A 22965-nucleotide genomic window follows, 5' to 3' on the forward strand; every position below is an offset into this window, starting at 1 on the left:
TATATGTTCAACATACTTTTCATTAAATGTAGACTGTGCGTAGCCATAGAAACTTCTCTTTTTCAGTGAACCGGGACAGACCTTCTCATACTGAACCAAAAAGTGTATGCAAAAGATGATGTACGTGACATATTGTGCTCTCGCGGTATTAAATTTTGTGAGTTTTGTTCTCCACGTTAGTGGTAAATAGTTAAGGTTTTCAATCCGACATGCCAGATATATATCTTTGTGATTTCTTGGCATATAGTTGCTGACTGCATCTGTCTTTGTGCTGGTCCTAGAGTTTCACGGTAATGTGGTATCCAGTTATGTTTTCAACCTTGCAAAGACAAAATAAGAACAACTTGGTCTGCAGTCAAAATCACCTGCTTCTCCTGAAAACCCATATATGTTTTATTTATTAGTTAACTTCATAGACATTCATTCCAATGATGTTAACAATTCATTAGAAATTTTGGAAACATTAGAAGAAACAGGAAATAACTGACACTTCCAAGAATTTTGATTTGTACAATGATTGTTGTGCCATTAAAGTCAGTAACCAAAATAGAGTACATTCTGAGTTCAAATATATATCAAAAAACAAAGATGATGTGACTTACCGAACGAAAGCGCTGGCAGGTCGAAAGGCACACAAACATACACACAAAATTCAAGTTTTCGCAACAAACTGTTGCCTCATCAGGAAAGAGGGAAGGCGAGGGAAAGACGAAAGGATGTGGGTTTTAAGGGAGAGGGTAAGGAGTCATTCCAATCCCGGGAGCGGGAAGACTTACCTTAGGGGGGAAAAAGGACGGGTATACATGTGCGCGCGCACACACACACACACACACACACACACACACACACACACACACACAGACATATTTAAAGACAAAGAGCTCTTTGTCTTTACACACTCGCACACACCCACATATCCATCCGCACATACAGACACAAGCAGACATTTGCTTTACAAATGTCTGCTTGTGTCTGTGTATGTGCGGATGGATATGTGCGAGTGTATACCTGTCCTTTTTTCCCCCTAAGGTAAGTCTTTCCACTCCCGGGATTGGAATGACTCCTTACCCTCTCCCTTAAAACCCACATCCTTTCGTCTTTCCCTCTCCTTCCCTCTTTCCTGATGAAGCAACCGTTGGTTGCGAAAGCTAGAATTTTGTGTGTATTTTTGTGTTTGTGTGTCTATCGACCTGCCAGCGCTTTTGTTTGGTAAATCTCTTCTTTAAATATATTAACAAAGAAGAGGCTGCAAATTATTTGGTTAAACAACGGAGATAGAGGAAACATGTAAATTCGAGCAGTGTGCAAGGCTGTTTTTGTTTAGTAAAATCTGAACATTAATTGTATAAATGAAAGAAAGATTTACAAGAAATGCACAATGTCCACCAGAACGAAACCCGCAAAAGTGTGAAAGAAAAACAGTTTGAAAGATTTAAAATGACTCAGGAGAGTCAATGCACTCTTACCAAGGGAGATTTACAAGACTGGGTACTCTGAAATGAAAGTGATGTTCAGTTTACTTTGACCTGGTTAAACAGATACACAAAGTTATTTAGAGAAGGAAGTCGCTAAATTATGAAGTTTACCTCCAGCAAATGTCTAGACGAGATGTCATTAATAGGTAAGACAAAGCTTCTCGTTATCCCGTAAAAGCTGTCTATATAAAGCCAGACAGGTTTTGTGCAAACTGCAGTTCATCATTTCAAGTGGGGTGGGGGTGCAGGCAGAAACAGTTGCTTGTGCAGACCATGGATACTATGAGACATTCATAAACAACAATACCAGTGTTGAAGTATCAGTGGTTTACTGTTTCCACAACTTTATCTCTGCATTCAGGAAACCCAGGTAAATTAGGACCAAAAATTTAAAAAAAGGTCTATTTACTGCAAAAGTCTTGTAATCAACTTAGCAAAATCTGGAAAAATGGGAGGGAATAATTTTCAATATTACATCCAAAACATCTTACCATTTGCAGAGAATGATTCATTGCTTGTGCTGGACTCGTGAGGTGGACATAACATCAACCCTTCCTTTAGAATAACGATGAATAGGCTGTTAATATAATTCGAATTCCACCTGGTACTAATAGTATCATTCACTCTCAATAAAAAAATGTTCTAGCAATATAGAGCATTTTTCAGGCAATTGTTGGACAACATAATTTCCGATAGCTTTTTCTTATTACATGTTTATCAACGGAAAAGTAGTGTTAAACTTCAGTTCAATTTGCATCACCACAATTTACGAATTTGATCAAGTGTGCCTGGTATGCAGTGCAATATTCAGAACAGCAGCCACTTCATTTCAGTTTTGTGTAAATAAAACTAGTAATTACTGTGGAATACATGATTGCATTATTTTTCTTTTATCAGATGTGCCTTGAAGGAAAATGTTTTTGTCATCCAATAGACACTTCTCATTTTTTATAGTTACTGCAGGGAATAAACAAGGAACTTTTTCATGTTAGCAAAAATAGATTATTCAGAAATTATCATAAGAATTGTACTGTAGGAATTATTTGAAGGATGTCTTCTGTAATGTAACATTATACACTGTCTTGATTTTGTTCCCTATCCTAGTCACTTGTATAACAGTCACATCAACAACAGGTCAGTTGTCAATATGAACTGTAAGTTATTCAAAAAATTCATGATGGAAGACATTTTTGCCATGGTTAAAGTGTTTAAAATTAAAGTGTGTGCACTTTTGAAGTCGCGGTGCTCGGCACTATGTTCTCATCACTGCTACATCCAGTTATTCGCCGATGAGTGCTAGACAGGAAGGGCTGTTATAAGTAGTTCCTTGTGCATCAAAAGGAGTATTTTACAAATACTTGCAACACAACTTAGCTGTTAAAATTTTGACATTGCATTTCTTTCAGTGTATTCTACCTGTGCGATAAATTTCCAGACAGGTTTCAGTTGGACCAATTTGAGATCAAAAATAAGTTTTCCGAGTGCTACGAGAACAGTTTATAAATCTCTAGAATGACACTCTTACTCAGCAATAAGATGAACTCTGTAGTGTGCTTTGTTCTTGGTTGGAACTCGGAATCTTGCCTTTCAAAGTCAATATGTCTACCTAGCGAGTTACCAGGTACAGTGCATAACCAGCTCTGCAGCTAGCTTCTGAAATCCCCAGAAAGTCTCCTGCACATTTTTCCTAATTGACACTTGGGGAAAAAAGATTCTTGCAAAGAAAAACTTAAAGCTCAGCCTAAGGTTTTTGCCCAGCATGAATCCTCATGGAGTTTTTATTATGTGAATCTTACAAATAAGAGTGAACAATGGCAAATATTGGATGCAATGTTGGCCGAAAGCTCACTTTCCAACAGTCCTTTCGTTGTGCTTATGTGCAACTCATCACCACCACTGTGTGGGGAGTAGCAACTATCCTCTTCAGAACATCATTAAAAGATTTTTTGATTTAACCCTGGTGTAGAATACAAACACCATAGGCAGTTGTAAGCTTTGATCACCAGTCTTATCATGTAATTCCAGGATTTTATGAAGCACAAGTTTAATTTCAGCAGTCGAAATTTACTTTGTTGAAGGGGATGGGATGCCTTATATACAGGAAAACATGGTATTGTTAAACCATGTTTCACGAGTAACTTTCTGGTCCAGATTGACTACTCAAAGTAATCAGCAACTGACCACAACACTAATCTGTATGTTGTCAATGATCTATAGATGTGCCGAGTGTGGGGTTTTATATTCCCAAGTACACTGCACACAGTGGATGTGCAGGAACAGGAGACTGGTGTCGTCTACTGGCATCACAAGTTAACCCAGTCTGCCCAAGGTGACTCCTATTATAGAATCAGATTTCGTGCTTTTGTGGCTTCTTACTTTTTATTGTGGTTTTTGCTTTATTTTATGACTGAAAAGTTACACAAGTTTGTGGTATATTTTCCTACTAGTTTGCTACAGGAGATGAAATATCTGAAAGCGAAAAGATTTTTTTTTATGCACTGTGCATAAATAAGTATATAAATAGCTAAACAAGTTTTAATGAAAATTATTTCAACAGTTAAAATGTCAGACTTATTCAACAAGAAAAATAATTTTCAGTGTTATTTAGCACTTAGAAAGAAAACAAGAGACAAAGAAAAAGCAAAACAGTGCTATTTACTGCATTCTAGATGTTGTTTGATATGTTTGCAAGTTATATTTCTCAAGTGAGTAAATGTATATCTTCTGAAATGTTTGGATGATACTTTTCGTAGTCTTTCAGTTCTCAGGAGTGTAAAGAATTCACTACTTGGCTTTTGACAAGAACTTCCACTATGAATTCCGATTCGGTCTTTCATAAACCCTATCATAATTGCTTGTTCCTAGCTCTTGATAATGCATACATTGTTCAGATGCCAAACTGCAAAGCAGGTAGCTTTCACAACACATGCAATTTTGCACTGACATGTAAACAGAAATGACCCTGCCAAACAGATGAGGCTAAGTACAGGAATAAAATGCCATAGGCGCTGCAACAGACTCGATTGTCTTGGGTAGTCAACTGACAAGTCGGTCGTGTAAAAGGGGCTTAAGAATTGCAAATTTATGACTGATACCCATGTTCCTGTTTCGATTTAAATACTGTTTGATCATTATTAATTTTTAACTCAAATAGTCAGTAGTATGAGAGAGCTTCTGTAAAGTTTGGAAGGTAGGAGACAAGATACTGGCAGAAGTAAAGCTGTGAGTACCGGGCGTGAGTCGTGCTTCGGTAGCTCAGATGGTAGAGCACTTGCCCGCGAAAGGCAAAGGTCCCGAGTTTGAGTCTCAGTCGGGCACACAGTTTTAATCTGCCAGGAAGTTTCAGTATGAGAATAGTCAGTATTGAATAGTTCAGAAAGAGGAAAAATACTAAAAAAGTCACTCTTCATTTGACAAGCATCTCAATCCCGACAGTTACAATACTATTGTCACTGTGGTTATTGACAATGTGGATCATTCATAATGATAACCATGACACTTTTGTTGAAACATCTTTTGCGCTGATTACTGTTTCTTATTATTTACACATTAGTTAACTTCTTTTAATCAGAACATTGTATCTTTAATAACTTTCAATTTACAGTCTTTTCTTACAATGCTATCCAGGCCTTGCTCATAGTATCCATGAATTTCCCATTCATTTTGGTTGGAGTGGCTTCATGTGGATCATGAACAAACTTGGAAATGTGACTGGCTTCTCTGCAGTCAAATGACTGGACAACTACAGTGACCAGTGTGAAAGACGTTGCATGTAATGAATGAATGATCTGTAATTATCTATTTAATCACAGTGTAGCAGTTTATCCTATGTTTTTAGGCGGGCTATGTTACTTTGTGAGGAAACAATGAAGTGTTGATTATTTATTGCACCAGCGTTAATTTTGATTTCTTCTCCCCCCCCCCCCCCCCCCTCGTACGTAACCTGAAAACCAGACCACTGGATGCGAGACAATAATTTTTTACTGCTCTTGTAACAATTAACTGTGCTTTATGTTGTTCCCCTTTCAATCATACATGTTTGTTAAATCTTCCTGTGATTACCATCAGCATTCTGGAGTATACATGCCATTAAGCCCTGACAGTGCTGCCAAAGCTATTGTTTTGGTGGCAGATGCTTGCAGCATGCATTGCATTTTAAAAATATTGAGAACTACTACTTCCACGAATTCCAGAACCATAAGAAGTTGGACGGAAACTGGAAGCTAGGCTAGGAACCCGGATAAGGTCTGAGAAGAGCGCTGTCGGCAAGAAATGACCATTCTAATTTTCCATAACTGTCACACCACCACTGTTGAAGGACAAAATCAACTCTGTCGAGTTTGAGGGGTCAGTGTTAACGAGAGAACCAATCAAAGAGGACAGGATTCAGTCCAGAAGACCTGCTACAGGCACAGAACTCCTCAAAGGCATTGCACAGCTCAATTACATTTCGCAAAGCAGTGTTGCGACTGGAGAGCACAACAATGGGAGAAAGTGTCATTTGTCAAAAAGTTGTGATTTTGCCTACAAGCACCTAGCAGGAGAGAATGAATCAGGGGAAGACCTGAGGAAAGTTTTTTCCACTTGCATAGTCTCATTTAACACCTTTTCAAGGTGGTTCTCTGATGATGTTTGTAGGAACTAGTTGACTGCAAGGATAGTTTGGTCTTTATGGGACGCAGTAGTTTACATTGTATTAGTATGTGGAGAAAATCCTCGTTAGTAGCAATCTATCCATTTCAGAATAATAAACAATGGAAACTCCAGACAGGAATATCAACAACACGGGAAAAGATAGATTGCTACTTATTGTAAAATGACACATTAAGTTTCAGACAGGCACAGTTAACACTTACAAATGTCGACCACAGACTTCGTCAGAAAAAGAGCATTCTGGCCCGAGCAGCTGGAGTTGGTCGTGTGATTGAGGTGCGCTTGCTTGAAATAGAAGTGTAGCATTTTTCATGTCATTCAGTTGAAAACCACGCATTGCCAACACTTCAGTTCTGTGTGCTTGATTACCAAAGGACTTGGCCTTGGTAGATATGGTATGCTTAAACAGTTCAAAAGAAACTGTTGTGTACATGACTTTGTCCTGTTGTGCACAATTGTAATGTGGTAGAGAGAGAGATTATTCAGGCATTGGAACACTCATTTCATGTTAAGTGATGGTAGTTAGCTTGCATGATGAAGCTTGGTGTTGTACTACTTACTTGTTCACACTGATGGTCAGTGTAATGCAACTTATAAAACATACATTTTCATGTCGCAGTAATTTTTTTTTCTAGTTTTTGTTTTTTGTAGATTAACTGTTGTGGAACACCACTACTAGGCCTACAATAACTTGCAGATTTTCTTATGAGAACTCTGAGTGATTTCTGTTGTAACTGTCGGCTCAACTGATGTCTCTCTTCCAATTTGTTTACAGAAGTGTTGTCAACCTAACAAAGTGTATGGTGTAAACCTAAGGACTGTTCACTTCTCCCCCCCCCCCCCCCCCCCCCCTCCCAGTGACAATGAGTTCAAATATAAAGTATAAAATTGCTTTAGTGGAGACCTAACCTGAACACAGCATATGAATTGCACTCGCAGTATGTTCCGCTCTGCCAAGGGCAGACTGCATAGTGTCTAGTCTCTCTCTCTCTCTCTCTCTCTCTCTCTCTCTCTCTCTCTCTCTCTCTCTCTCTCTTCCCCCCCCCCCCCCCCCCCCCCCCAAGACTTAGTTGCGAGCAAGAACTGAGGTTTTAATTTGCAAAAGCAACCTTCTAGAAGATCAAGGAAAGGCAATAACTGAAAATCACACAGAGCCATACAAAGAATTACGGCAATTTAATATCGTCTGCCAATACTTCAGTCTTTGAATGAGATTTACAGTTACTGATAAATGAAGATTTTGTGTGGAACAGAGGAAAGTCAAGGATGGAATAACAATGTGAAAAGGGTAGATTGCTACTCACCACATAGAGGCTCCACTGAGTTGCAGACAGTCACAATGAAAAGAATGCTAAACATTTATGCTTTCAGACAAAAAAGTCCTCCTGAAATAGTGCCCCCTTGGCCTGCCCACCCCCCCCCCCTCCCCCCCCATCCCCCAACAACAACAACACACACACACACACACACACACACACACACACACACACACACACACACACACACACTCTCGCTCGCCACATCAATCTACTACAGACAGTTGTTTTTCCTCATTTTTATATACTGTAAGTAATGAAACATGTATATGCTAAACCTTTAGATTAGTAATTGTGCCCTGGAGTTGCTTCTTAGGAATATTCGAATATTTGCAAAATACAAACGGGGGGAGGGGAGGTGTTTGCATTATTATATTTTTTTCTTTGCATACAACATGTTTTTGTTCACACAGTAATGCTTTCTCAGGCTAATGTTGGCTACCAGTTTGTGGTGGGCGATCCTGCAAATCTGAATGGTACACCAGTTGAGTATGCTGTTGGGGCTGCAAAACAAGGTCCTGTTGCTGTGGAGTACAGCATTGGGGGCTCACAGGTCAGTCAAATCATGTGTTTCCTGTAATGAGTTTTTGTCACTGATTTAGGATTTCATGGAAACCACATAAGCATTAACTTAATACCTCTTTTCAATGACTAGCTACCTTACATATCTATTAATTTACATCACACCTGTCTTGCAACCTATCTTATGTCCTGTATCCCCTTTCTTGTTACAGAAATATTGTTGAAATTCATTTGATGTCTGGAGAAGGAGCAAGATGATGCTTATTACTATTATTATTTCTTTCCTTTCTCAGACTTTATGTATGGTCTATTATTATTATTATTATTATTATTATTTCTGTGTGCCAAAAAAGAACAGGATCATTATAACAATTTCTTAGTGATGGTACACATTAAGTGGTAGATGAGGGACAGGAGAAGCTGAAAGTCTCACGATTATAATTCACTCCTCTGGATTCTGCTCTTCCATGTAAATAATATTACGATATGTTTAAAATTCCAGCTGATGAAGAAGGCTTTCAACAACATTCCTCAAAAGCAGTCTTCTGACCAAACTGCGGGCCTATGGAATATCGCCTCAGTTGAGCGACTGGATTCATGATTTCCTGTCAGAAAGATCACAGTTTGTTGTAATAGACGGAAAGTCATAGAGTAAAAGAGAAGTTATATCCGGTGTTTCCCAAGGAAGTGTTATAGGCCCTCTATTGTTCCTGATCTATATTAATGACATAGGAGACAATCTCAGTAGTTATCTTAAATTTGGCTTCTCCCACCCAACACCAGTCCCTCTGAACTGCGGAGATGGGAACTTGCACTCCAACACATCCTTTCGTCCCGCCATCCCCCAGGACTGAACCTACATTAAACAACCTCACTCCCATTTACTCTTCAGTCTTCTCCTGTTTCCCTTTCCTCTTTAGCCATTCACACATCTATTCTTCCTACATAGTTGTGTTTATCTTTACACTGTACACCTCTTTACTTCTGTATGCATCCTCTTTGGTATGAAGCTGGCACAGTACTTACAGTAGAATATCTTTGGCTTCCCTCTGACAACCATGCCTCCACCCTTGCTAGCCTCCCTGTTTTCCTTTCCCTGTTGCTTCATAACCTGGGTTGTGAGTAACTGAATCCACTTTCCCTTCTTCCCTTTCTTTCCCCTCTCTCCTCCCTGATGAAGGAACATTTGTTCCGAAAGCTAGGAACGTAAATTTTCGGTTCTGTTTTTTGTGTATCTATCGGCTGTACTGAGCTGAGGTAAGTACTGGCCAGCCCCTCTATCTCTTTGTTAATATTTGTTTCACATCTTTATATGAGATTTTCCATTAATCATGTAAATTATGGTGCCACAGACATGATACGTAAATTGTAGTGACAATCATTGAAACAAAGGTGTTTTTCATTGTGATGGGATCTTCTCATTAAATTTCAATCACATTTTCTCCTCCAATTGCGAAAACATACTGTTGGCACCCACCTACATACGGAGAAATGATCATCATGATAAAATAAGAGAATTCAGGGCTCGCACAAAAAAATTTAAGTGCTTATTTTTCCCACGCACCTTTCAAGAGTGGAACAGTAGAGAGACAGCTTGAAGGTGGTTCATTGAACCCTCTGCCAGGCACTTCATTGTGAATAGCAGAGTAATCACATAGATGTAGATATGAATAATGCATGCTTACTACATGGTCCTATTTGAATGAAGGTTCTAGCATAGTCTATTTATATTGATACATGTATCTGTTGCACTAATGCTACTGTGATTCTGCAGGTTCCAAATAATGCTGTAGTAACATATGGAGTCCCAGATCCAGCTGCCATCGGTTCAGCCTCTTACGGGTCACATGGATATAACACCCCAGGTTCTCCAGAAAGTGAAACACTGTCATTTACCTATGGCCATGGAGAGAAATGCATTGTGAGAAAGAGTAAAGAACCACCTCCAGAGTTTGCTCTACCAAAGGTAATGGCTACAAATAAGCTATAGTTTCTAATTGGACAGTAATGTATTTAACATACTGCTTTTCCACTCTAAATCATGGTAAGGTGTTGCGTTAAACAGTTCTTTTTATGACGTGTCATTCTAATGTGTTGTTGGATTAAGTCTTGGCTAGAGAATTTTGTAAGATCGTAATTTCAGTTGTATAAAGTTATTCATAGTTTTCATGTGGTTTGAGAGTTGCTTTTGCATGTGTCATCTCTCTATTAATCCCTGGATATGGTGTTGTCTAGGTGGCTTCTAATAACAATACTTGTGGTGTTTGTGGCCTGTGTAGTAAAAATAAATCATTTACCTACACTCCAAGGTCTCAATTAAGTTGATGTTTTGTTTGAGAAAGTGCAATAACTAAAGTATGCCACAAACCAAAATGAAAATCTTACTGCAGTAGAGGCAGCTTCAGATACATGTTCTCTCGAGATATCTTGTGCTGCTCCAGTTTGTTGTAGAGAGGGCCATAAATGTATATTATTCTCAAATCGTCTGGTGGGGCCAAAATGAGAAATTTGCTCGAAAAGGCCATGCTTCATCATTTGTTGTTGTTGTTGTTGTTGTTGTTGTTGTGGTCTTCAGTCCTGAGACTGGTTTGATGCAGCTCTCCATGCTATTCTATCCTGTGCAAGCTTCTTCATCTCCCAGTACCTACTGCAGCCTACATCCTTCTGAATCTGCTTGGTGTATTCATCTCTTGGTCTCCCTCTACAATTTTTACCCTCCACGCTGCCCTCCAGTAATAAATTGGTGATCCCTGGATGTCTCAGAACATGTCCTACCGACCAATCCCTTCTTCTAGTCAAGTTGTGCCACAAACTCCTCCCTAATTCTATTCAATACCTCCTCATTAGTTATGTGATATGCCCATCTAATCTTCAGCATTCTTCTGCAGCACCACATTTCGAAAGCTTCTATTCTCTTCTTGTCCAAACTATTTATTGTCCATGTTTCACTTCCATACATGGCTACACTCTATACAAATACATTCAGAAACTACTTCCTGACAATTACATCTATACTCGACGTTAACAAATTTCTCTTCTTCAGAAACGCTTTCCTTGTCATTGCCAGTCGACATTTTATATCCTCTGTACTTCGGCCATCATCAGTTATTTTGCTCCCCCAAATAGCAAAACTCCTTTAATTTTTTAAGTGTCTCATTTCCTAATCTAATTCCCTCAGCATCACCCGATTTAATTCGACTACATTCCATTATCCTTGTTTTGCTTTTGTTGATGTTCATCTTGTACCCTCCTTTCAAGACACTGACCATTCCGTTCAACTGCTCTTCCAAGTCCTTTGCTGTCTCTGACAGAATTACAATGTCATCGGCGAATCTCAAAATTTTTGTTTCTTCTCCATGGATTTTAATACCTACTCCGAATTTTTCTTTTGTTTCCTTCACTGCTTGCTCAATATACAGATTGAATAACATCGGGGATAGGCTACAACCCTGTCTCACTCCCTTCCCAACCACTGCTTCCCTTTCATACCCCTCAACTCTTATAACTGCCATCTGGTTTCTCTACAAATTGTAAATAGCCTTTCGCTCCCTGTATTTTACCCCTGCCACCTTCAGAATTTGAAAGAGAGTATTCCAATCAACATTGTCAGAAGCTTTCTCCAAGTCAACAAATGCTAGAAACGTAGGTTTGCCTTTCCTTAATCTTTCTTCTAAGATAAGTTGTAGGGTCAGTATTGCCTCATGTATTCCAACATTTCTACGGAATCCAAACTGATCTTCCCCGAGGTCCGCTTCGATCCGTTTTTCCATTCGTCTGTAAAGAATTCGCGTTAGTATTTTGCAGCTGTGACTTATTAAACTGATAGTTCGGTAATTTTCACATCTGTCAACACCTGCTTTCTTTGGGATTGGAATTATTATATTCTTCTTGAAGTCTGAGGGTATTTCACCTGTCTCATACATCTTGCTCACCAAATGGTAGAGTTTTGTCAGGACTGGCTCTCCCAAGGCTGTCAGTAGTTCTAATGGGATGTTATCTACTCCCGGGGCCTTGTTTCGACTCAGGTCTTTCAGTGCTCTGTCAAACTCTTCACACAGTATCATATCTCCCACTTCATTTTCATCTACATTCTCTTCCATTTCCGTAACATTGTCCTCAAGATCATCGCCCTTGTATAGACCCTCTATATACTCCTTCCATCTTTCTGCTTGCCCTTCTTTGCTTAGAACTGGGTTTCCATCAAAGCTCTTGATATTCATGCAAGTGGTTCTCCTTTCTCCAAAGGTCTCTCTAATTTTCCTGTAGGCAGTATCTATCTTACCCCTCATGAGATAAGCCTCTACATCCTTACATTTGTCCTCTAGCCATCCCTGCTTAGGCATTTTGCACTGCCTGTCGATATCATTTTTGAGACGTTTGTATTCCTTTTTTGCCTGCTTCATTTACTGCATTTTTATATTTTCTCCTTTCATCAATTAAATTCAATATTTCTTCTGTTACCTGAGAGTTTCTATTAGCCCTCGTCTTTTTACCTACTTCATCCTCTGCCACCTTCACTATTTCATCTCTCAAAGCTACCCATTCTTCTTCTACTGTATTTCTTTCCCCCATTCTTGTCAATTGTTCCCTAATGCTCTCCCTGAAGCTGTCTACAACCTCTGGTTCTTTCAGTTTATCCAGGTTCAATCTCCTCAAATTCCCACCTTTTTGCAGTTTCTTCGGTTTTAATCTACCGTTCATAACCAATAGATTGTGGTCAGAGTCCACATCTGCCCCTGGAAATGTCTTACAATTTAAAACCTGGTTCCTAAATCTCTGTCTTACCATTATATAATCTATCTGATACCTTTTAGTATCTCCAGGGTTCTTCCATATATACAACCTTCTTTCATGATTCTTAAACCAAGTGTTAGCTATGATTAAGTTACGCTCTGCACAAAATTCTACCAGGCGGCTTCCTCTTTCATTTCTTAGCCCCAATCCATATTCAGCTACTATGTTTCCTTTTCTCCCTTCTCCTACTCTTGAATTCCAGTCACCCATGACTATTAAATTTTCGTCTCCCTTCACTATCTGAATAATTTCTTTTATCTCATCATACATTTCATCAATTTCTTCGTCATCTGCAGAGCTAGTTGGCATATAAACTTGTACTACTGTAGTAGGCAGGGGCTTCGTATCTATCTTGGCCACAATAATGCGTTCACTATGCTGTTTGTAGTAGCTTACCCGCAATCCTATTTTTTAATTCATTATTAAACCTACTCCTGCATTACCCCTATTTGATTTTGTATTTATAACCCTGTATTCACCTGACCAAAAGACTTGTTTCTTCTGCCACCGAACTTCACTAATTCCCACTATATCTAATGTTGTGGACTGGCAAGACAGCCAATCCACTGTGACAGGTAGCCGAAAGGCACGCATTTAAGCTCACACAGGCTGGCGTGAGGTCTGGAACAGTTAAAGGAATTGAGTCTAGCAAAAAAGGTACATAGCTGCTGGAATACTTAACTTTAATCCATAATTGGTGAGCATCAGTCTGACGGTACATGCATCACAAGATAAATAGCAAATGATAATGGCGCCTTGCTAGGTCGTAGCAAATGACGTAGCTGAAGGCTATGCTAACTATCGTCTCGGCAAATGAGAGCGTAATTTGTCAGTGAACCATCGCTAGCAAAGTCGGCTCTACAACTGGGGCGAGTGCTAGGAAGTCTCTCTAGACCTGCCGTGTGGCGGCGCTCGGTCTGCAATCACTGACAGTGGCGACACGCGGGTCCGACCTATACTAACAGACCGCGGCCGATTTAAAGGCTACCACCTAGCAAGTGTGGTGTCTGGCGGTGACACCACATCTAACTTTAACCTATCCATTTCCATTTTTAAATTTTCTAAACTACCTGCCCGATTAAGGGATCTGACATTCCACGCTCCGATCCGTAGAACGCCAGTTTTCTTTCTCCTGATAACAATGTCCTCTTGAGTAGCCCCCGCCCGGAGATCCGAATGGGGGACTATTTTACCTCCGGAATATTTTACCCAAGAGGAGGGCATCATCATTTAATCATACAGTAAAGCTGCATGCCCTCGGGAAAAATTACGGCTGTAGTTTCCCCTTGCTTTCGGCCATTCGCAGTACCGGAACAGCAAGGCCATTTTGGTTAGTGTTACAAGGCCAGATCAGTCAATCATCCAGACTGTTGCCCCTGCAACTACTGAAAAGGCTGCTGCCCCTCTTCAGGAACCACATATTTGTCTGGCCTCTCAACAGATACCCCTCCGTTGTGGTTGCACCTACGGTATGGCTATCTGTATCGTTGAGGCACGCAAGCCTCCCCACCTAAAGTCCATGGTTCATGGGGGGAGGCTTGATCATTTATGCAGTTTTATTTATTATGTTTGCAGTCCAATGCCAAGGTGGTTTTGCTGAAAAACTATTGACTGCCACTTGCATATTCTTAAGATTTGTAAGTTGTTGTAAATTATTATAGTGTCACATTGTTGTTTATATTTTCAGTGTTGTTTTCATCATGGCATTTTATTGTTTTGGGTTCTCCCAGTCTCTTTAATGGTGTTGTCAGTTGCATGGTTATGAAATGCTCATGATTGTGTATCATTTGTACAAAGGTAAAGTAATAAGGAAATAATGTTGTAAATCTGAGACTTCTCCACGATGTTCCACACAAATGTGGAGAGACCCCAGTGATTGCATTCTTCACTCCTGATGAAGAAAGTGTACCTAATTTTTAGATTCAGTCCCACATTCATGAAAGAGGGAAAATTACAAATGTAGTGACCACTATCATGGGTATGTTTAAAAAGCCACAAAACTTAGTATGCAAATATCTAATAAAATATCAGTTTTTCTTTGATAATCTGGACCCACCAATGCATTGCATCAGTACAGGCCTATTGAATGATGAAGTCAAAGTAATTTTAATATCCACAGAACGTATCATTTAAGAAAGTAACAATGTGTCTGTCTCATATCATTAAAGAAAAAAGCCATTTAATTTAAATTCTTGCTACTGTGGAGGAACACTTATCTTTTCTTGGATGAGTGTCTGTCTGGCAACACCATTGTGTGGCCAACCTAAGCACCAAGGAGTCTCCTCTGCCATTCTGCTTAAAAAGTTACAGTAGTTGTTGGGTGTGAAAATTGCAGACAGTTTTGTCACCACCAAGGCAGTAAACCCACAGAGACACGCAGTCCAGGCCCATTCAATACAGGTTCTTGATAGTGCCATTTGGCTGTTAAATCACTAGAAAGGATTTAGCGCTTACGTTGCTGCCATCTTTCTTTACTATGTACTGGCCTCCATTACTTTGAAGTCAGTTGTGTCTAGAATCGCTTTGGTAAGAATCTGGTCACATAACAAAACTACACATGTGCCTACTGCGATTGCCATAATATTGCTTGCATGTGTTTGCTCTGCGAGCTGACTGCACATCACCCATCCTTGCTGCTTGGAAAACAGTTGCTGTCCTTTGCATTAGAATTTTAGATAGCGAGATCTCCAATTTTGCTCTCAAGATGGTTTTCCACATTTTACTGGTTAGGACTCTCTTGGGACTGGAGGAACATTTATTTCTTGTTTGATAGTTTTTCTCTTGTAACTTCTGATTTTTGTGGAGGACTTACAATATGGCAGGTAATCTGTAGTGATGGATTGTTGTTGTCACATTCTGTAAGGACTACGATGTGTTCTGTTGTTGTGTTTTCATTGGTGAGTATATATAAAGTCAGTTGATTTTCTGCTTTCCCTTTACGTTTTTGTGGCCTTCGCTCAGTCCCTTATTCATTAGCCACATGTGGCTGAAACACCTGCTGTAGGTTCAATCTCCAATGCTACCACAGTCAAGGAGACAGGAGATCTTCAGATAACTTAACACATAAGGCTGTAGTTTCGGTTAATTCTGCGTGCAATTTGATTTCCTCTTTGGAGGCATACAACTGACACTCGCCACACATAATTTAACAATCAGTTATACATATTCATAACTGCTACAATATGAATATCATTCTATCATGAATGAACATTTGAATCTCTCCTTTTTAAGTCATGCCTTCTGATGTTCGACCAGTGTTTTTTTTTTTTCTTTTTTTTTTTTTTTTTTTTTTTTTTTTTTTTTTTTTTAAAAAAAATTGTGAATAATGTATTCATGTCTTCTTTCAGGGAGGAGGCCAATCAACAAGGTACTACCTTCTTGAATCGGAGGCAGTTGCTCATGATGATGGTATCCTGAACTTGGAGCAGTATTGTGCATTTCCTGTAATAGACAGGCCAAAAGTGCAAAAGGTAAAATGACAGTGATAACTCTTTGTCCAGTATTCACATATCCCCAGTTGTCACAACCGTTCTTTCTGTCACAGCACTTTCATTGTGCTTTTCTTCCTTTTCCCCATCTTCATTATTTCTCCTTAATCCCTATTGCTTTCCCTCACTCCACCAGTCTCACATACTCTCTTCTCATTCTCTGCATTCTTTTTGTATTATACTTATATTCAGCAATGTATTTTCAGTATTATTTGTTTCCAGCTAATACGCTAATATCAGTATTTGTGCTGAGAATTGACATGAGGACGGCTGAATAAGTTCTCTCTCACATACCTAGAGTATGAAGTTTGGTATTTCCAATTTTGCATGTAGTATATGAAAGCATTTGCAGAGTACTGTCAAAAATTCAGTGGCTGTAAATTTACTGTTCCTATCCTCCCCACCTCAAATTCTAATTATTCTAACAAAATCCTATATGGCCACAGTTTGAAGTGTTGTTAATATTTCTCAGAAATGTTATGTTAAGAAATGTATATTTTCTTTTTTTCGTTTAGCTCTATGAATTTGAGATAATTGCACGACGGCCGCCACTCGATAGAGATCCTGTTCTACATGCCATGATGCTGCGTCTGTATGCACCAACATCCATGGGTGCCAAACAGCGTTTCTGGTTCCTCATGCGGCATTGGAGACGCTTCCGTACTATGGATCTAGAAATTGAATCAGTGACACAGGTTGTTATTTAAGAACAGTCACAATAATTACCTATAATTAATACAAGTCTTCTGCGTGTTATAACTGCAAGAAAAGTGAGATGCTTTTTTTCAGAACTGTTATTCAGTGGCTAGCTCACATAACTAATGAGGCTAATCTTTGATATTTGATTATTGTAACTCTTCTTCGATACTCTAATGCAGTAGTGTTGTCTATGATTGTATGAAGTATCTTAGTGCTGTATTAGCAAGAAATACAGCCTCACATTGCAAGTATAACTGAACCCAGAAGAAGGGGGGCGAGACAGATGTTGTATCTCCTTACTACCTTACATAGTACATGATTAGGACATACAAACTCAAGCAGTATGTAACTTTGCGTAATGAGCAGATAGTTGTATGCAGTATATTTTAATGACTGATATACTGCTCATGAACTGCTTCGAAAAATGATCTGAAATATCCTCACTGCAAGGACTGTAATCAGGCAGAGAGGTATCATTGATGTTATAGCGGGCGAGGGGCAGCAGAGTTATTTCTTCCACTGTAGCATCCAAAATATTGCAGCAGCATGTCAATGTCATTGTGATATTTCTGTTCGTAAGATTGAAAATACACTGAAACTTCCCTCTTACACTGTTCAGGTGACTTGAAAAAGTGGTGTAAATTGGCCGAAGGTGTAGGAAGAGGGAAATAATTTCTTACGTAATAAGTTTTGCATTTCCTGGATACATTGCAGTTCATACTTTTTGGTGAAAAAATCCAGAATAATAGTTCATTTAAAGTCTTCTTCAGGACAGCAGTTGACAATGGCTAATGTTGAGTGATTATGTATGACAATGAACCCAGTGAGATAATTACATTCTGCAAGTGTCGTCGTGAAGTTAAATGCACACAAGAACTTAATTTATACAGTCCTCATTAATCCTGATGTTAGTGAAATGTCTATGCAATCATGCTGCTATCAAATACCACACAAGTTTGAACCAAAAGAAACTTTCGCAACTTTTCAGTAATCAAACACAAGTAGGCTACAGCAAAAACGTAGGATTTTAGTGCCAAAAAAGTGTTTCTTGTTAAGCCAAAGTAAAAATCTGTAAATTGTAGTACATATTAGAGTTTTTGCATTTAGTAGAATATTTTCAGTAATCCAGATTACACCAGGTCTCACATAGTCCAGATAAATGAAGTTATTGCATATGCAGTGGAATAATGAAACATAATTCTATAGGAAATTATATAGGCAGAATGAACAACTAAATTTTAGCTTGGAGAAAAAGAAAAGAACATGTCCAGCATATGTAAACAGTTGCGCTGTTGTGTACCACGTTTGTAGGATGCAACAAGCAATGTGAGCAATATGTGTATGGGCATAGCTGATTGCAAAAGGTGCTTTGTTTTTAAATATTTTACTGGTGACAAACCTTTCTTAATGCGCTATTCTTATCCACTTGACATCTTGGGTGTGAAGTCAGTGTAAAATGGATGTGTTTTACAACAAAAGATTTTAAGACATGTTGGAACCTGTTGTCTTAAATAAAAAATATTTAATGTTATCTTGGCTGTTGAATGGTTTTGGCAAATGTGCCACGTCTGTGACAGTTCAAAGGAAGTTTGTAAATTAACTGGGAGAGATGCTACCAGATATCTTTTTTATAGTTCCAAACATTCCCCATTTAGCCTAGTACTGATGCCTTAGCCCAAAGCAAAACTTCATTTAATAATGCAACTACAAGCATCGTTACAAAGTATAGTTATTGGTCGACTGGCATGGAAGTGTTAGGAGATGAAATATTAGCAGATATAAATTCAAAAATAGAAAGAAGGGTTATTGTGGAATGTTTGTAAACAGTGCCTTACTAGCATTATCATCTCAATTACACTTACTTTACCTCCATTAACATTGTTTCTCAAAGTGTAAGTGGTGGGAAACATGTATTATAGTAACACAAAACTGGGTGTAAATTGACATTCTGAATATAGAGAATTTCAAGGGTCTGATAAATTTCGTAAAAAGTGGGTTTATGCTGTTGGTTACTATAACATCAGTATTTTGTTGGTTACATATTGAACAAGTAGTTGTAGCTGTTCGGTGAACATCTTTTGATAACTTGCGTATGTATTGTCTGCAAAGTCCACTATTCTCTGATTTCTGGGAATAACATCGGTTAAAAATTTGTTCCTACCTCTTGCCCGCCCTCCTCCCCTTTCTCTCAAATTTGATTTATGCTTTCTTACTCAACATATTTGTAATAGACATTTACTTCTAAATAAATCAGATCTTTTGAACAAAATTTAAATGTAACATGAAAGTAACTGAACTTGTTGAATTAAGTGGTACTTCATGTACTGTTATAATGAAACTGTGTTCTTTTATTTATTGTCCCAAATTACTTGTTAATTTATAGTCATATTTCTTCATGACAACAGTTTGTAATGTAAATGTAGGATGAATAATTTGGTAGGTATCCAGATTGTTAATTTTAGGGCATTTGGAGCAAGAGCAGTGAAAAGGTACTTTTGAACTGAGCTTGATGCTGATTCCTTTGCATTATGGCTGAAATTGAAAAATATGAGCTGTTAACTGTCTTCATATCTTACTGTGATTAGTATATGAACTGCTTTTGAAATCAGTGTATTTTTATTTTGCTGTTAAGTCTTCGAGTACATTTGAGAGCAATGTGGATTTGGTGATGTTCTTTTGAGGGTTTGTGTGGGAGCTTTAAAGAAATAAAGATCTTTATCATTAACAGCATCTGAAATATAAAAGTAAGAAAAAATGTTTTCATGATAGAAGCCCTTATTATGAGATGAAATTGTTCTCAGAATGGTTAAATATGATACCATATGCCATGCATTCAATTGATGGCCATTAATTTAAACTTACACATTGAAATTTGAATCTTCGACAGATATGTTGCTCTATTGAAACACAGTTTTCTGCTTTATTGTAAGTATTTTAAATGTTCTTTTTATTTTTTTAATCGTGCATCTCTTATATTTCAGAAAAATAGTTCACTAATTGCTAGATGGGCAACCTCGGAATCTAAATCTCAGTCTGCTGCTGACATATCTCATTCAGCCTCAGCTGTTCACCTGTGAATGGTAAGGTTTGTCATCAGTATGTTCCTACTGAAATATTCACTCCAGTGAACTGAGTTGGAAAGTTATCAGCCAGTATTTTTACTGTTCAAAAAGTCTTTGTGGGGAATAGAAGGCCCGTATTTCTTAAGTTTGTTACGGAAGTATTGGTATTGTTGCTTTACAAGCTATAAAGGAATTTTGGTAAATTAAGTAAATTTCTGTGAAAGAGTGCAAAGTCATTTGATTTTTAGTGTTGGTAAACATGAATACAACACAAAGGTGTGAATTTGACAAAGTTAAAGAATTGAAAGATGGTCACATAACCAGAAAAGCTGAAGCATACTAAAGTCATCCATTCAAGATTATCACTCAGTTAATAATTGAAAAGGTTCATGGTATGGCACAAAAAAAACTGGATACTCCAGAATGGAGCAATATGTGAAGTACGGAAAGGCAACCACATTGATACTTGGGAGCACAGTAACGTCTAACAGAAAACGGCATTCATGCTATAGCCTGGGAGACGAGTTTATGGTACTGACAGCTCAGTAGCGTTTCCTTGCCTAGTGACTGCAGGTAGCCAGCCAGCGATGGACTGCACTCAAGCAGGTAGCAGGAGACACATTGCTGCTCTGCAAACTTGACACATACGCATCTGAAACTTACCAGTGAGTGTCTGACATGCAACGTGTGCTGTCGTTTCGTTGTTGGAGTTGTAGTTTATTTCATTTTTGTTGTTTTTAGTATTTATTTGTTTCTGTTTTGTTTTTAAACAGTGTCCAGTGCAATGATTAGTGCTAGCCAAACGTGTAAAGTGAAACAGAGGAAGAAATTTGTGCTACACAGCTAGGCCCATATAGTATTGTGTTTGGTGAGGGACTACTTTGAAAAAGAAAAAACTGAGACATCTTTCCTGTTTCTCAGATTAACAGGACTGCGGCAGCATTGAAAATGAGCAAGAACACTGTTGTAACAATAGGCAAAGGATGTACAGTATAGACGTGGTAAGAGTGCCACAGCAAGACTGAAGGCACCAGGAAAGAAGTGGCCAAGAAGGAAGCAGGTAACAGCTTTGGATGATTCCGAGGAAGACTATCTGTCATCATATACACTGCAGCTCAACACACAAGTCGCCAGAGTGGTGTCAAATTGGAAGACTTGCACCCAGCAAACGGTCTACCCGACGGGAGGCCCTAGACACACGACATTTCCATATTACACTGCAGCAGCAAAGAAACTGGCATAGTGCGGTGGCCCAGTGTAATGTTAAGCGCTCTCTATACAGCTTAAGTGTTTTCGTGAACTTACTTGTTGAAGAATGCTGGTTGTGCTTTCTTGCAGCGCCGATGTCTTCTGCTAGCACCGGACGCTTCTCCGAAGATTTCACTGCTAGGAAGGGGAAATTTTCACTCTCCCACTCTCTCTCTCTCTTCTTATTTAAAAATACGCTACTCTTGGAATATCATTCAATGCACCAGAGCATATTTATTTCCACTTTGTACAAAAAACAACTAAACTTTATGACGTAAGCCCACACATTACCGGGGCACCCAGAATCAGTTAATTACACATTTTTGAACACAATTAATACATAAGCTTCCATGTCCAGTCCACTCTCAACAGCAGACCAACGTCTAATAAACAGTCACTATTTCGAGTCTCTCCATTTGTTTTTTAGCAATACAATGCTACATTACTCTTTGCAGCTGGCCACGGAGCTTCCGGGCCGTATTTGCTTATTGTTGGCAGGTCGCGCTGAACACTTGCCAGCGCTGACGAATTATCTCCCTTCCAGTTTCGCCTACACAACCAATAAATGGGTGCAGTATCCCATGCTCATCCTTATGCCCTGCTTTAAAATAACACGTGTTCAAAATGGCTGGAACACAAGTGTCTCCAGGCTTTCGTAAAATTCTGGGGCACTACAGTAGGCATGCATACTCAAATACTGAGATATACAAACAGGCAGTATACGGCACTGCGGTTGGCAACACCTATATAAGATGACAAGTGTTTGGCACAGTTGTTAGATTGGTTACTGCTGCTGCAGTGACAGGCTATCAAGATTTAAGTGGGTTTGAACGTGGTGTTATAGTCGGCCCATGAGTGATGGGACACAGTATCTCCAACATAGCGATGAAGTGGGGATTTTCCTGTATGGCCATTTCACAAGTGTACCATGAATATCAGGAATCTGGTAAAACATCGAATCTCCAACATCACTGCAGCCGGAAAAATATCCTGCAGGAATAGGGCCAACGGCGACTGAGGAGAATCATTCAACATAATAGAAGTGCAACCCTTCCACAAATTGCTGCAGATTACAATGTAATGGTGCGAACCATTCAATGAAAAACTATATGGGCTTTCGGAGCCAAAGGCCCACTCGTGTACCCTTGATATCGCATGACACAAAGCTTTACACCTCGTCTGGAGTCATCAACACCGACATTGGACCGTTGATGACTGGAAACATGTTACCTTGACGGACGAGTCTCATTCCAAATTGTATTGAGCGGATGGACGTGTACGGGTATGGAGACAACCTCATGAATCCATGGACCTTGCATGTAAGCAGGGAACTGTTCAAGCTGGTAGAGGCTCTGTAATGGTGTGGAGTACATGCAGATTGGGATGATATGGGACTACTGATACGTCTAGATATGACTCACAGGTGACATGTATGTAAGCATCCTGTCTGATTACCTGCAACCATTCATGTCCATTGTGCATTTTGACGGACTTGAGCAATTCCAGCAGGACACTCTTCTGAGTTCAGATAGTATCACTGGCCACCAGACTCCCCTGACATGAACATTATTGAGCATATCTGGAATGTGTTGCAACATGCTCTTTGGAAGAGATCTCCACCCCCTCAGACTCTTATGAATTTATGGACAGCCCTGGAGGATTCATGGTGTCCCTCCAGTACTACTGCAGACATCAGTTGAGTCCATGC

The 22965-nt window shown here is 39.1% G+C and overlaps 1 protein-coding gene across 4 annotated transcripts in view; it reads left to right on the forward strand.

The window, feature by feature from the left end:
• LOC124620377 overlaps nucleotides 1-22965 on the forward strand; it is a 51432-nt gene that overhangs the window by 18660 nt on the left and 9807 nt on the right. For all 4 annotated transcript variants that reach the window (XM_047147052.1, XM_047147051.1, XM_047147050.1 and 1 more), the window contains exons 4-8: nucleotides 7872-7997; nucleotides 9741-9932; nucleotides 16108-16230; nucleotides 16764-16943; nucleotides 19929-20027. In XM_047147052.1, coding sequence (XP_047003008.1) covers nucleotides 7872-7997; nucleotides 9741-9932; nucleotides 16108-16230; nucleotides 16764-16943; nucleotides 19929-20024 — 717 coding nt within the window. In that variant the 3' untranslated portion in view covers nucleotides 20025-20027. The remainder of the gene's footprint in view (nucleotides 1-7871; nucleotides 7998-9740; nucleotides 9933-16107; nucleotides 16231-16763; nucleotides 16944-19928; nucleotides 20028-22965) is intronic.

This window comes from Schistocerca americana, chromosome 6 (assembly GCF_021461395.2).
Source record: "Schistocerca americana isolate TAMUIC-IGC-003095 chromosome 6, iqSchAmer2.1, whole genome shotgun sequence".
Taxonomy (NCBI): Eukaryota; Metazoa; Arthropoda; class Insecta; order Orthoptera; family Acrididae; genus Schistocerca; species Schistocerca americana.